Raw genomic sequence first — 15,396 nt, forward strand, 5'->3', positions numbered from 1 at the left:
CACACTGTTAATGTTCAAACTGCCTAATGTTAGCGTGGCTTCTAATAATATTAAATATACTTTTTAGAAAAAAAAAAAAAACCTGTCTCATTTTTTGATGAACACTTACTAGAGGACTGTATTTGAATGTTGGTCATGATGGTGGTACTTGGAGACAATGAATACATTCCAGTGCCATTATAACCACCTTGTCCTGTCTCTGCATGCGACTTTGCATGTGAATGCCGGTGTTTACAAACACACACACACACACACACACACACAAACCACGATCCAGTTTGCCGCCAGGGAGACCAAAATAGACTTTAAAGACCAAACGCGTCCAGTATGGAAAGTGCGCTCTCGCAGGGCAACGATTGTGACCTGAAGTGAAAAAAAAAAAAGTCTGAATTTAAGGTGTGTGCATGTGCGTGCAGCTCTGCGTGTGCATGTGTGTGTGTGGCCCCGCCCCCTTGCCGTGACGTCACATGGCAGGATGTCGCTGGTGTTCAGTTGTAGAAATGGCAGCGCTGAGACAGGAGCGTCGCTACGGGCTGTCCTGCGGCAAAATCAACAAAAACAGCCCCAATCGAACTCTTTACCACGTCAAACTCACTGACACCGCCATCCGGACCCTCGAAACCTACCAGAACTTGAAGGTAAGACAAATCACTATATTGAACAGCTTTTTTTTTTTTTTTTTTTTTCTCTCCCCTCCTTCATTCCCTTCTTCTCTTTTCTTTAAATCGCTTCTCAAAGTCCAGGAACCGTAAAATTCCTGCTGGGATTTTATTTTCTTCGTATAATGATGAGGGGGGGGGGGGGGGGGGGTTAAAGTTAAAAATAGAGGCGTTCAAATGTCCTCGGAGAAAGCAGTGCTAGAAAACGTGTTGTTGTTTTCCCCTGCTAAATAAACACGAGTTGGCTTCTTTGGAATCATAACACAGCACTCCAAATAGGGATTTGATCAAATTCTCCCCGTAAGCCTTCAAACAATTTGTTTTTGCTCAATAGGAAAAGCCGATCTCATTTAGAATTGTGCTTGTTTACCAAAGAATAATCCCCCAACCCCTAAAAAAGTTGCCATATGACAAGAGGTTGGTGATTATGTACTTCTGTTTTCCTATTCACCTAAAAGACATCGCTTAAATCAGTGGTTGTCAAACTTGTTACACAAAGTACCACCTAAAAAAATAACTAACAATCTTCGCTCTCCAAGTACCAGCATCATGACCAAAAAAGTAGATTTAATATTATTTGTAAGCCACTGTAACACTATGCAGATTGAACATTATTAACACTGCTTAAATGTAGGAAAATATAATCGTTCAATTAAAATATATTGCACATTAAAGTTAAATGTTTTTTTTTTTTTTTTGTAAAATGTTGTTAAAGATTAAATGGTAATTGATTGTGCTAAAAGGTTAACTACAACTGAACTGTAGTTAGGCAGTGATTCTTTGGCGATACATAAAAAAATGTACTTCAATAAAAGTTTAAAAACAAACGGTTCTTAAACTTTGTGCTAAAAAGTAAAACAAACAATCAAACAAACAACGAAACTGTATTTCTTTGGCATACCACGAGAGGCTCTTTGGCAATCAATGAGTTTAATGAGTTAAAAAAAAACTACTAAAATGATCCTTCAATTAAAATGCATTGCGCATAAAAGTTAAATTGAAATTGTAAATACAAGTTTAAAAACAATGAATTTTTAAAACTTAAATGCAAATGTGCTAAAAAGTTAAATACAACTGAACTGTACTTCTTTGGCAATCCACTAGAGGCACTTTGACAATCACCGAGTTCAACAAATAAATGTCAGTCATCCCTGTTTTGTCGAATACATTAAAAAAGCTGTACGTTAAAACGGTACCTACATAGAACCTAAATTTTTATGCATTCTACAGAATTGCCTTCATAAACACTGGTATATTTTAGTCTGCCTAAATGGCATTTCCAATAATAACGTGCAATAAGAGTTTGGACAGTAAAGAAGGTTTAAATGGGTCTCAAAGGGTTAAATGAAAAAAAAAAGTCTGTTTTAACTGTGTGTATGGAAAGCAGACATGGGATGTGGCAATGGCTGCTGTCAGTGCACACTGGGTGGCACTTGTAGCTGGGATCTTGTTTTATTGTTTGTCTTCTTGCCCTTTTCGCTACTGGAAGCGTGCCCAGCTCGCTGGGACTCAGTGGGCTGTGAAGCACAGCTCTAAAATGCACCTTTTGCAGAAAAAAAAAAATATATAATAAAAAAATTTGAAGAAAAAAGGAAAGTTTCCCATGTCACGCATCACCGCAGAGAATACTTTGTTACATTTGCACGATTGGCCACAGAGGAGACAAGGGGCTGCATGGTAGGTTTGTCCTCGGGAGGCTCAGTCTGAAAAAGAAAACCACTGCTACATAGTTATCACTTGAGCAGAACTAAAAAAAAAGTTGTTGACTTTTGCTTTCAGTTGGGTTTTAATTAGGCTTCCTTTAATGCACGTGTATGACATGCAGAACTAATGGGTCCATCAATCGCTTTAGTAAATAATTCATTACTTAGTGCTCGACAGAGCCGTAAATGACAACAATATTTATACTGTCAAACTGAAACATTCTCCTGACTAATGTGGACTCACTAACCAATAGTTGACCTAATTCTGTCTACGAATAAACAAAAGTCCAGCGAACTCTGCGGTTGAAAATATTGATTCCGGGGGTTGTGGGGGGGGGGGGGGGGGGGGGGTGTCGGGGGGGAACCAAACAGCTACTGAAATACGAAATGAAACTACGAATTCCTTTACACTCACTTAAATGATCAATTATTCCTTGTTTGACAACATAATTCAAACAACAGTTTCCGCTCAAAATCACAGTTTATTTCAGTATAAACTCATTTTAAAAGTTTTACCAGCACAGCGTGCAGTTAGCCAGCTAGCTAGCTAGCTATGCCTACACGCCAAAAACGCATCTTGCCTGGATGCTACAATTTAGAGAACAGCTCGATGTCGTTATTTAAACTCCCAAGCGAGGAGGTTAGACTGTGAACGAGCCTACCTCCCATCAGTCGGTTAAGAGGAACCTCGGAAGCCGGTTCGCTCGCAGGCTAGCTGGTAGCTAGCATCTCTCTTTTCAGCCACCGGAGGCTCTAAGCGGATATATTTTTGAGGCTCAAACATGTATGGAAGTGTAGGCATGGGAAAGATCCTCGATGAAGAGGGAACCATTTTTTTTTTTAGCAGGGAGTGGTTTCCGGCATTCAGCGGACACGCCCACAGCATTTGAGAGCAGATACAAGGACTTGATTTTTCCTGATTTTGAAGCCTCATTTTATATACTTGCCAATCAATTTTTTTGATCATTCAAATTTGGCAGGGTTGTTAACAACACAAATTTACAGGACATTTCTTTTTTGTTTTATAGGGACTTTAAGGTATTATTTAATGAATTCTTAAAAGAAATACAATTAATTAGTACATTTACATCTGCTCTCCAAGAAGCTGCTTTATTCCCTCTTGTGGCGAACCTGCATAGAAAGGTCGAGGCAATTTTTTGACAATTAACACATTGCTTATGGGCTACTTATTATTATTCCGTGCAATATGGAGCTGAATGGCAGTGAAGAAAATCAGAACAATGCTCCACAACAGGGAGGATATTTCCCCAAACCATTAATAATAAATTAAAAGCCCTGTCAATCACCGGCACAGCTGTACTTCACAGATAATAGTCTCATCCTATTAACCATGTATCATGTTGCCCCAAAGGCACGACATTTTTGAAAGGTTTTCTTAAATATTTCTCAATCGGTGGGGTGGGGGGAGGGGGGGGGGGGGTAATATTACTGTGCTTAGGACAGCTACATTTGTGAAAAAAAAGAAAGCCATTTAATGAAATATAATTGGTTTCAGAAGGAGGTTTGTGTCTCCTCGGGGATCGGCCGTGGCCCTTCGCGTAATCATTTAGTGAAGAAATCAGCTGCAACTGCTCACCCCCCCCCCCCCCCAATGCCGGCAAACACACTCAAGTGACATGAGCAAAGTTTTGTGAGCACTGATTAATCATATATTCCTGGCAAGATTAAGCCCAGAAAGCTCCCGATTGGAGATGCAGAAAAAATGCAGAAAAAAGCCTGCTAGAATGTCTGACGTTTATATGGGGTTAATCAGAGGCACTAATTGGTGGCAGGTGTGCACTGACTCCCATTTAACATGAGTTTGAATGTGATGGGTTAGTTCTGAACACAGCCGCATCCCAAGTGTAAGAGGGTGTCCACACTTTTGCAACCACATAATTTCAGTTGCTGAGTTGTACAGGTTATAGGTCAGATTGATGTCGTTAAAAGTTTTGAAGTGATTTATCTTGGTCTCATATTTTTATACCACAATAACCCTTTTTAATATCCACTGTATGTATAAAATGTTTGGTTGGGCTATCTTTGAGTAATTTAAACATTAAAGGCTAGCCCGATGACAGCACGCTGTCCATTTCAGCTGCAATTGCGAGACCCGACTGAGATGTTGCGGCATGACCTCGAAAATTCACACCAGACAGACCGGGACTTTTGCTGAACTGCGACAGTTTTGGTCCAAAATTCATCCTGATCGTTGTGCACTTCTGATCTGCAACTGCAGGAAATGTTTGGTTATGGTTATTGCTGTCAAAGGAGGGTCAACCACTTTTTTAAGGCCAAGGGTTCAGTTACTTTTTCCTCCTTGTCCTGTGAATAATTACATTATTTTCTATAAAAATATGAAATTGTTTACGTGGTATTAGTTTAAGCAGACTCTGTTTGTTTATTCTTTTGATTTAGATGAATATCAGACTACATTTTATTTTATATTTTTACATTTTTATATTCCATTTTATTTTTTCTATTTTTTACATTTTATTTATTCAATTGATGCAAAAATTTCAGAAATTCCAAAGGCTTCACATACCTTTTCCTTCCACTGTACTTGTCGTATCTGAATACTGCGAACAAGTCGGAGCTTGTCAACAACCAATTTTAGGATGGTGACATTTGGTTGATTTATTTTTTTTCTCTTTTATCTCTGCCAAGGTGGTTACATTTTCATTGACGCTTGTTTTTGTTTTTTAGGGTGATGCATAACTACTTCACAAATTTCCGAAAAATATTGTGGGCGGGGGAGGGGGTGAAAGTAATTCAAGCTAGGACTGCCACTGTCCAATTATATTGCGGGTCATCCTTCGCGGCTCTGCGATATTGCATTATTTTAATCGATCGTTTTGTTTAATGGGTTTTTACAGTACGCTTTTTTTTTACTGTTCTGCCCTTCTTCATGGAAAAGGAGAGCCATATTCGCCGATGCACTTTTCAGGAATTTTTTGAACGCCGGGAGAACAGTGAGCACAGTCACGCAGAAGCTGCTGTCGGCCACAGCTCTCACTCAGACACTCACGCCCAGAATTGCCGATGTAAGATGCCACCCCACCAGGCCCCGCCTCTTAAAGGCGTGTGCACGCACGCGGGCACACACGCACTATAATACGTACATTATTTTCTACACATTTTATGCTTGCAATTTGTTTTTGTATTGAAATACCTTTGCAGTGTGTTTTAATTTTTTTTTGGATAAGTTTAAATTTGTTTTAAGCATGTGGTCTCCTCTCGACTGGAACACATTTTGTTTACTGAAGATTTAGTGTTTAAAAGTCTTCCATTAAGAACGTATATTATCGACACTTGAGTGACTCCTACGTCCGCAGGACGGCTGAATGAGTGACTTCTGGCTCTTCTCTCTCCTTGTAGGCCTCACTACCCAATCAGACATCCATTTGCTTCAAGGGAAGCCAGGGGGTAAGTCTTTTTCACATTCACATTAGAAATTGAATTCACTAATGATTTCTGGTTTGCCATGGAGCACGCTTGTGACTATTCTGAAGCATCCAATGAGCCCTTGCGTGTGCGCACCATTCAGCTCAAAGAGGTCGACCTCGTGATTCACCAGATGCCGCTGCAATTTTAGGGTCATTTTTGCCACCACAAACGTGCTAAGTATTAAGGAGCGGTTATTGCTTAGCTCAGCGACACTATTCTGTGACATATATCTTGCAAGAGGACATTCCTGTGAAGGAGCAGCTCGAAAGAAAGTTCTCTCTCTCTCTCTCTCTCTCTCTCTCTCTGTGTGTCTGTGTTACGCCCTCATCAGCAGCGCCCGCCAGGCTGCTCGCTGCACATTTACCTCACAATCATCCCTGTCTAAAAGAAGTCCCCCTAATCCCCGCAAGAGCCGATTGCCTAGACGAAAGTGACTTTGCTGTGCACACAAATACAGGCCGTGTGCGCTCCCACGAGGTCCTGGAAGCCCCGAAGACAGGGTACACTATACCCCCAGGCTGCTCGCCAGGTTACTGGGTCAGCACTCTAACTGGGGAGGCTTTGTTCGGGGAAGCGGGGGGGGGGGGGTCAGAGAGACTTACAGTAATGAACATGAGCAATGGAATTCCTCTCTGCAAAATATAGCCAAACACCTAATACTACTGCGTAATAAAAGCGGCAGAAGACATGCCACTTATGAGTTCTTTTGCCGAGCGATGTTAAGTGAGTGCGTTTGAAGCGTGCTTTAATCATTCAATAGGATTTGGTGATTATATCTCAACTGGCACATTACATATTCAAATTGCTTTGTGAAATTCAAGCATGGGTCTCCTCTGCACACCCTTCCCTCCCTGAGCTGGACGATTGGGCATTAATGAGGGAGCTGCACCCATTGGTGGGGGAGACACGAATAAGCCGTATTTTTGGGGGGAGGTTGTCGGTGAACATGGCCGTCTAGCATACAACAAACCGTGAGGATTGTCAGTATTTGTGTCTCCAGGTTGGAGGCTTTGCAACACTCCCTCCCCTTCCTAATTACTATTCACAGTGGAACCAAGGTTTTCGTGATAAATCCGTTCCACAAAGGGACTAAAACCGAAGCGTACGAAATCCAAAGCAATATTTCCTGTAGGAAATAATGTCAATCCAAATAATCTGTTCACACGCCCAGATATATTAACAACAATTATTTTATAACTATAGCTTTACTTACAAAAGTGTCAAAAAAAATATAGTGGTGCCTTGAGATACGAGTCGCCGAGTTTTGACGTGCGAGCGCAAATTTGTGATGCAAACGCTATACGGTGGTAGCAAACTCAACTCACTTGACAATAAGTAGCACTTTGACAGATAGTGAACATTTCTTCCAAAAAAAGAAACTTGAAGCTTTTAATTGACACTCCCATTTGAATTTTACTATCAAACTAAACAACCAAACAACTTTGCCTTTGGAATACCCCGCTTAGCTTATTGCTAACAAATAATGGGAAACGCCATAGACAGGGTATCAAATAGCATCGATCGTCACGGTTGTTATAACCCTTTAAGCAACGGATATATGAACACAAACGTTGGACTAACACATGTAGCTAGATAATATGACAACACTCACAGGCGTCTATTCTTTCTTTGTTTGTTTAATTTCTTAACCTTCTATTTAACAATGTTATGACTATATGTTTTTATAAAGTACAATATTAGAATGCTATTTTTCTCAGGATGGAACAGATTAATGGCATTTTCTTCATTTCAGTGGGGAAAGGTAATTTGCGATCAAAGTGTTTTAAGATGCGAGGGTGGTCACTGAACGAATTAAACTCTGATCTCAAGACACCACTGTATTTATATCCAGCAATTCTGGGATTCCTTCAAAAGCTGATCCCCTTTCCAGAAAAAATAAATAAAAAATCAGCACAAGGTTCAGTAGGTCATGCAGACCACATGAGGAGTTCCTGACATTTGCCGCTTGTGATCTTTGTACTCACCGCCGCTTGTCACGCTTCCTCTAAAGAGGCACTTCCAGGGCCCATCAAAAACCAGAGGCATTCCTCCAATCACTCTTCTGGCATCAATCCAGGGTTCTGTGGTATTGGGGACTCAGGACTCCTATGAAACCTCCTATGCTGAGGTTTTTGGGCGGCATCTTTCTCGCTGGCACGCTGACCCTGTGGCATTTAGCCCCGATTATTGTAAATTGAATGGTTGCCTTTGGAAAAAAAAGAAGAGCATATCTCTTTACAGCCAAATTAGCGATGGAAGACTGCTTGTGAATCATTGAACTGATCAATAACTATCATGTGGAGCAATGAACCCGGCAGGGAAAATGAATGTGATGCAATTAGAAAGAAATAAGAGTCAAACCCGGTGCAAGGGCTCAATGTTTGAAGGGAAATTGTGGACTTTGAAATGATCGCTGGGGATTAAGGAATATATTCAGAGCGGCTCTGTGTTCCCATGGCAAGGAATTTCACAGCCCTGTGCCATTTCCCTCTCCGTGCTAGCAGTACTGCCAGTTTGCTGGGGTGAAAGTCTGTTTATGTGCTTAGTAACTACTGAGCCTTCTTTAGTTAGTGTATATGATACTTTAAAGTTTGGTGTTTATTCCGGATGGCCATAAGACTACATTTCTTTGATTTGCTAAGGGAAAAAAGAATTACGAACGCGCAATTAACTAGTTTATAAGATGCACTTTTTTACCGCTGGTATTCCTGTTTTTTTATTTGATTGTTTTATATTTATGACATAGAAGTGTTTTTAATGCAAACATTGACTGTAAATAAAACTACTTCTGCGTTAGCGTAGGTTAGTGATAGACGACTGTACGTTATGACTTACATACAAATTTCCGTTACGTCGCGGCCGTAGGAACAGCATTGTTTCAAAACGTCATCAATCCACAATCAAGTCCACACCAAATTCTAAACAATTGATCGATTTTGGCCCATCATAAGAGTGTAGTATTGTTTTTTTTTTTTTTAAGTGCAAGAACCCCTGCAATACAGAGGACAGGTAAACATTATGCTGTAAATAAATAAGCGGTTGCCACCATAAGTCCATCCGCATTGTTCCACTCTTCCCGCTTTCTCTTCACCACGGTGCGCGTGAATAAATCTGATTGGTCGACGCTAAGGCACGATGTCATAGGGTTCTTATTTATATGTAACACTACACGGAAGTTATACAAACAAAAATCGAACATGCAAAATGTTTATTTTTGGCATCGCAGGGCTTCTCCAACACCAAATCGTTGATTTTGTCAGAGTGTTGTTGTTCCTGACAAATCTGTCCGCTGGCCAATAACGGAGCTAAAGATTTTTTAGGCAGGGATAAGGTGAGCCGCAACAGGAGTCTGTTTCATTTACCTCCCATCTACTAATGCAGTTGCCCCTTTGTATGCGCGCCGCCGTCACTCAAAGGCGGCGGCGCCTCTGCCGAGGGAATTGAGTGGTCCTCTTCAGATACATTCTCACGACAACTGTGTGCAAATGCTCAATAACCAACAACCTCCACCTCGACCCCACCCCCACCCGCCCTCAGGATTATTGTGCCATTTCACCATCGGGGGCCTCTATCTCTCACACACACACACACACACACACACACGCCTTTACTGACTACTGACTGACTCTACCCCCTCCCTGCCACCGTGTCGCTATGCTGCACACCACAAATGAGTATTTTGCACGGTGTGTATGTGCACATGCACTTGTCTTTTTTTTGTTTTCGTTTTTTTTATCCCCTTCCCCTTTTTTGCAGCTTGAAGCTAATCGGAATAACAATTGTAGGAATGCGTTTTTGTTGTTGTTGTTTTTTTTGTGTGTTTTTTTTTTAAGCTGTCCCGCCCCGGTGGAATTGCAGCGAGAGGGAGAGTTGTCGCACGTGTTCTTGAAAGGGCACACGCCGATCTATTCTTCCAGATGTGTTAAGTGTTGCTCAAGTCCCAGTAGTTTCCACGCACAGGTGCTCAGATCACACGCTATATTTTAGGATCGAGTTTCACGAGATCCTGCAACTAAAGAGGACTTTTTTTAGTTACCCCGTCTGTCATTATTGTGGTTTGGAGTTTCAGCGAGGGCTTTTTGAGTGACGCCAGGGTGACTGGGCCAGTATTTAATTATCACAAGTGCTGTCAGAGTTCAGAGTTGTGAGAGGGCAAAAACTCTCTATGAATGCATCAGATTACTATATGCACTCAATACACACCACTAGATTAGAGACTCATGCACATTGAGTTGAAATGAGGTATTAATAATGATCATCATCTTTATATGATGCAGTAGAGTTTGACAAACACACTAATTAACATGTCAGCTCTTGTATTGGATCTCTTTAGGTTGTGCAGGTGTACCTAATGAAGTGAAAATATCAAATATTTTTAGAATAGTATTGTACAGATTATCCCATCGATTAATCCGATTAATTGGAATTAAATAGATTTAGCATTTTTAAACACAAAGTGAATGTGATGTGCTGGTATTGTTTTGTCCACTTGGGGTCGCCCTCCTCATATTAGAATGTAGCGCCTGTGACTTAGAGTGTCTATGGCTTTAAAAGGCAGGGCCTTGCCTGGTGACTGACGTGGGCATCAGCGAATGAGAGTGTAGAGTTTCGCTGGCTGTTAAGTGGCTAAACTGTTGAGCTACTCGGTGTGACTTTTTGCCGTCGGTAGCTCGTCCATGAACGTGCCTAGTGAGTGTTTGTTTTCTAACCATTTGTTAAATAAAGTGATTGAACGTACACCGGCAGCCGTCTATGCTTGACCACTTGCTGGGGGATTCCGATATGTTCTCACTAGCGTTCTCACATCGATATGTTACCGTGTTGGCGATGGTAGACATGCTGTTGTGGTACACATTTATTTTTGTACATTGCGTCCACTTATTTCTAAAGATTGGTGAGTGCGACGAGACTTAACATTTAACCGTGTTGAAAAATTATCCCTGTGAAGCTTCAAGCTTTTACCGGTCGATCTACGTTCCTACCCTCACCTATGGTCACGAGCTGTGGGTCGTGACCGAAAGAACAAGATCCCGGATACAAGCGGCCGAAATGAGTTTCCTCCGCAGGGTGTCCAGGCTCTCCCTTAGAGATAGGGTGAGAAGCTCGGTCATCCAGGAGGATCTCAGAGTAGAGCCACTGGTCCTCCACATCGAGAGGAGCCAGATGAGGTGGCTGGGGCATCTGATTTGGATGCCTCCCGGACGCCTCCCCGGTGAGATGTTCCGGGCACGTTCCACCGGGAGGAGACCCCAGGGACGACCCAGGACACGCTGGAGAGACTACATCCCTCGGCTGTCCTGGGAAGAGATGGATGAAGTGGCTGGGGAGAGGGAAGTCTGGGTGTCCCTGCTAAAGCTACTGCCCTCCCGACCCGACCTGGGATAAGCAGTAGAAAATGGATGGATGGAAGCTTCAAGGCACAGATTTTGCTTTATTTTTTTATTTTTTTTGTAAATCAAATTATTTGAGTTATTAGATTGATCGTTGCAGCCCTATTTTTTGTCAGATACATGTGCCATCAAGGGTTAGCACGTCTGCCACACAGCTCTGAGTTTCAGGTACGAATATCTGCCTCAGCCTTCGTGTGTGGATGTTTGCATGTTCTCCCTTTGTTTACATAGGTTTTTTTCGGGTACTCGGGCTTCCTCTCACATTCCCAAAACATGCTTGTTAGGTTCATTGAAGACTCTAAATTGTCCATGAACGTGAGTGTGAATACTTGTTTGTCAATAGGTGCCCTGCTATTGGCTGGTGCCCAGTCCAGGGTAGCCTACCTCTTGCCCAAATTCAAATAGGATAGGCTGTAACTCTGTCAACTTTCTCCCATGTGTCATAACTCGCACCAAAAGGACAACCATGACAGTATTACTGTTTTCCTTAAAGTACTTGTTTCAAGGGTTCTTTACAGCTAGATCGTCACACAGATTTAATATACAGTATATACTGTACATAATTTAGTAACAGACTTTTCCTTACAAGTGATAGATGATGGAATCACATGCACACAAAAGATTTGTTGCTGTTGCCTCCTCATTCCTGCATTACACATTCCAGTGCATCATACTGCATGTTGTCGATTTTCCCATGTCTGTCCAGCTTTTCCTGCGAGTTTATCCGGTTCAAGCAAACTTTTCCCAGCGTTGCACAATCTGTGACTTGTTAAAGGATTGCAGCTTTTTTTTTTGCGTGGAGAGCAAAGTATAATGCTGCGCTCCAAGTGGTTTGTGGGGTTGTAGGAAATAACAAGGTATCAACAAAGGAAGTGTGGTTATTGTCTTTCGTTTTGAGGTAGGAAAAAAAACAAGGATATTACTGGACAGGGAATTCCCGACTGCCACTATGTAATAACAATTAGTTAAGTCCCTGTCATGTAAATTTGACACACCACAAAGAAGAGTGTTGTTAACAAACATGCCCAATTTGAATGATTAAAAAAAAAAATCGGCAAGTATATAAAACTCTCAAATGCTGTGGGCGTGTCCACTGAATGTGCTGAAACCACGCCCCAGTCAACTGTCAATCAAATACCACTACTACAAATTGGAAAGAATTTCCATGCCACAACAACGAGGCACCACGCCAGTGCGACGCCCCGCTTCACATGTTAGCTGCTATGTCAGCCTTGTTTTCCGCCTTCTCTCCGGGATTTGTGGTCCCTTATGGCAGACAACGAGGCGCTCTAAAGCGGCTATGCCAGCCGTAAAGCTCTGGTCACACGTTGGCTGATTTATTTTTTATATTTTCCTCCACCACCTTCCGTCTTTCTCCGTGTGACGTGCGAGCACTCACGGCTGACAACGAGGCGCTCTAAAGTTGTCATTCAAGTGGACTATCCGAAGGGAAGATATATTTTCGTGGTGTAGGCATAGTTGTAGCTAGCTAACTGCACATCATAATTCCATCGGATAACCGCTGATGTGAATGAAGATGCTAAAGTTCTTATATAATGGGGAGAAGACAGCACAGAAAATGCACAAACATAAACTGATTATGATTCAGTGACTGGTTTGGTCCATAGAAAAATGGGCAAAAACATAACAAAATGGGCAAAAATGTTGATCATTGTTTTCCAAAGCAAATTTCCAGCTTTGATTCAACACAAATATAATCATCCACCTTTCATGGAGGAGTACAGAAATCGGAGAATATTTACTGTTGAGATTCTGAGGATTTGCACAATTTTAACTTAAACAAGGTCTTTAAAAGATCAATTGATTATCAAAATAGTTGCCAGTAAATTTGACAATCGATTAGTTGTCGATTAATCGTTGCACCTCTAAACATTTGTAATGCATTTAGAAACAAATCTCTAGATTTACTTTATGGGGTCTTTACCTATAGACAAAGACATGGACAGAGTGCAGTGTGCTTTGTGTTTTACTGGATGTACTAAAGAATTGTCAGTATTTCAGTGATGTTTTCCTCTCAGTTATTAAAGTGAGCATTTCAAAGAGGTAGTTGTTGTCTCCATTCTCGTGTCACCTACAGTGAGGAGAGGGTGCAGGAAGGTGTGTGTGTGTGTGGGGTGGGGGGGCATTGGGGGGGCTAGAGTGTGCGTCGAGGTTGACAGATTAGCCCCGACTTCCCAGAGAAAGACTGATTCTGCTTGGCATAACAAGCCAGTACCTAGGGGGATGCTCGACAGTTGCCCATCCCCATATCCGCACGACGAGAGCCAGTGCACCCCCACACTACTTCGCTTTTTTGCTTTCCTGTCTCAACCAACCCCCCTCAATGAATAGATCCTCAAGCAATGGAGCCACCACATCACCAAAAGCCTAATCTATATATTAATTATATATTAATATTAATTAATATATTAATTAATTTGGTATATATATATATATATATATATATATATATATATATATATACCAAATTAAACAATTCAAGAAAGAAGTGACGAGTTTCAAATACGTTTGGCTAATCGCTTTAAAGCTCTTCTAACGGTGGAAGACACAGATCTGTCAACACACTACGACGAAATTGTAAACGGGATTGTTCAAACTGCACACAAAGTAGCGCCGTCAACGAGAAAGACGACAACATCCAGAATATCTAAAGCTAGTCTTGACTTAATGAAAAAGCGACGAGAAATTAAGAAAAGGGGCAGCATTATCAACAAAATTGAATATGTTGAATTGACGATTCGGAAAAAGATACGAGAAGAATTGAGAACTTACAACGTTCGGCTTGTTCAGAAAACGCTTGAAGCGGGACATGGAATAAAAAACGTAAAACGTGCATTAATAAAATAATGTTTGGTCTGAAAATGGAAGATGGAACGATATGTCACAGCCGCCAAGAAATCGTACAACGAGTTAAAGAATTTTATACAAACCTATGCAGTGACCCTCACCGCATGATTACTGGAAAGCTCGAAGCAGACCCAGAGGTTGAAAATGCTATGAGTTCACTTAAGGCCGGAAAAGATTGTGGTCTGGATGAAATTTTTGTTGAAATGCAGGAGGGAACGAACTTAATAAGATCCTTGTAAAACAATTTCAACGCTGCTTGGACTTGCAAGAACTACCGGCGACATGGAAAGACGCAGAAATCATTTTGCTACATAAATCAGGCAATAAAATGGACCGAAGAAATTATTGCCCAATAAGCCTGCTCTCAACAATTTATAAAGTCTTTGCAAAGATATTGGACAAATGAATTGGAATCAAAGTCAGTGAACTACAGCCGATAGAACAAGCGGGTTTTCGTAGCGGTTTTAATACTATGGACCACATACAGACAGTTCAACAAATAATCGAACGACACTACGAGTACGAAATGCCTGTGTGTAGCCTTCATCGACTATGAAAAAGCGTTTGACTCAGTCACCACCACTTCGATACTGCAGGCGCTAGTAAATCAAGGGATAGAGCCGGCCTACATCAACATTCTACAATTGATATACAACGATTCTTCGGGTACAGTCCGAATTGATGATGAAAGAACTGTCTCCGACGCTATTTACAACTCTCCTTGAAGATATATTTAAAAAGCTCAATCGGGAAAAAGAAGGACTCAAAACTAACGGCGCTTATTTGAGCCATCTTCGTTTTGCAGACGAAATTATTTTATTCTCCTATGATGCTGAACAACTACAGCGTCGTATTGAGGAATTAGAGTTAGAAAGCCGTCGGTCAGGTCTGAAAATGAACAAAAGCAAAACAAAGGTCATGTTCAATCGTTACTGTCCACAAAAAGATATCAAAATGGAGCACTATGTCCTCGACATCGTCGACAACTACATGTATTTAGTTGTAGTAGTTTAGAAGTATATTTATATACACACATCCATACATACATGCATTTATTTATTTATATATATTAAAAATACTCAAATGTTTTGCTTTCAATTGGTTAAATGTGGAGCAATCCTAGATGGGACAGGATACAATTAATTGATTTGACCCCAGTACTTGTCTAAGGGACCGTTTACAGGTGCCTGACAACTTTTTTAAGTTTGAGTTATGTCATTTATAAAGAATGTGATGCACAATATGGCAACAAAAAATCTTTTTAAACTTTCACCTCGAGAAACATTTTCAGAGTTTGGCTAAACGTCCCGTCTAAACAGCCCCTGAAAA

General features: G+C 41.2%; 1 protein-coding gene across 1 annotated transcript in view; it reads left to right on the forward strand.

Annotated features, from left to right (window-relative positions):
* The first annotated feature begins 483 nt into the window (after window positions 1-483).
* LOC133477919 (RNA polymerase II elongation factor ELL2) overlaps window positions 484-15,396 on the forward strand; it is a 39,003-nt gene continuing 24,090 nt past the window's right edge. The window contains exons 1-2 of the mRNA XM_061773284.1: window positions 484-638; window positions 5,741-5,788. Coding sequence (XP_061629268.1) covers window positions 501-638; window positions 5,741-5,788 — 186 coding nt within the window. The 5' untranslated portion in view covers window positions 484-500. The remainder of the gene's footprint in view (window positions 639-5,740; window positions 5,789-15,396) is intronic.

This window comes from Phyllopteryx taeniolatus, chromosome 5 (genome assembly GCF_024500385.1).
Source record: "Phyllopteryx taeniolatus isolate TA_2022b chromosome 5, UOR_Ptae_1.2, whole genome shotgun sequence".
Lineage (NCBI taxonomy): Eukaryota > Metazoa > Chordata > Actinopteri > Syngnathiformes > Syngnathidae > Phyllopteryx > Phyllopteryx taeniolatus.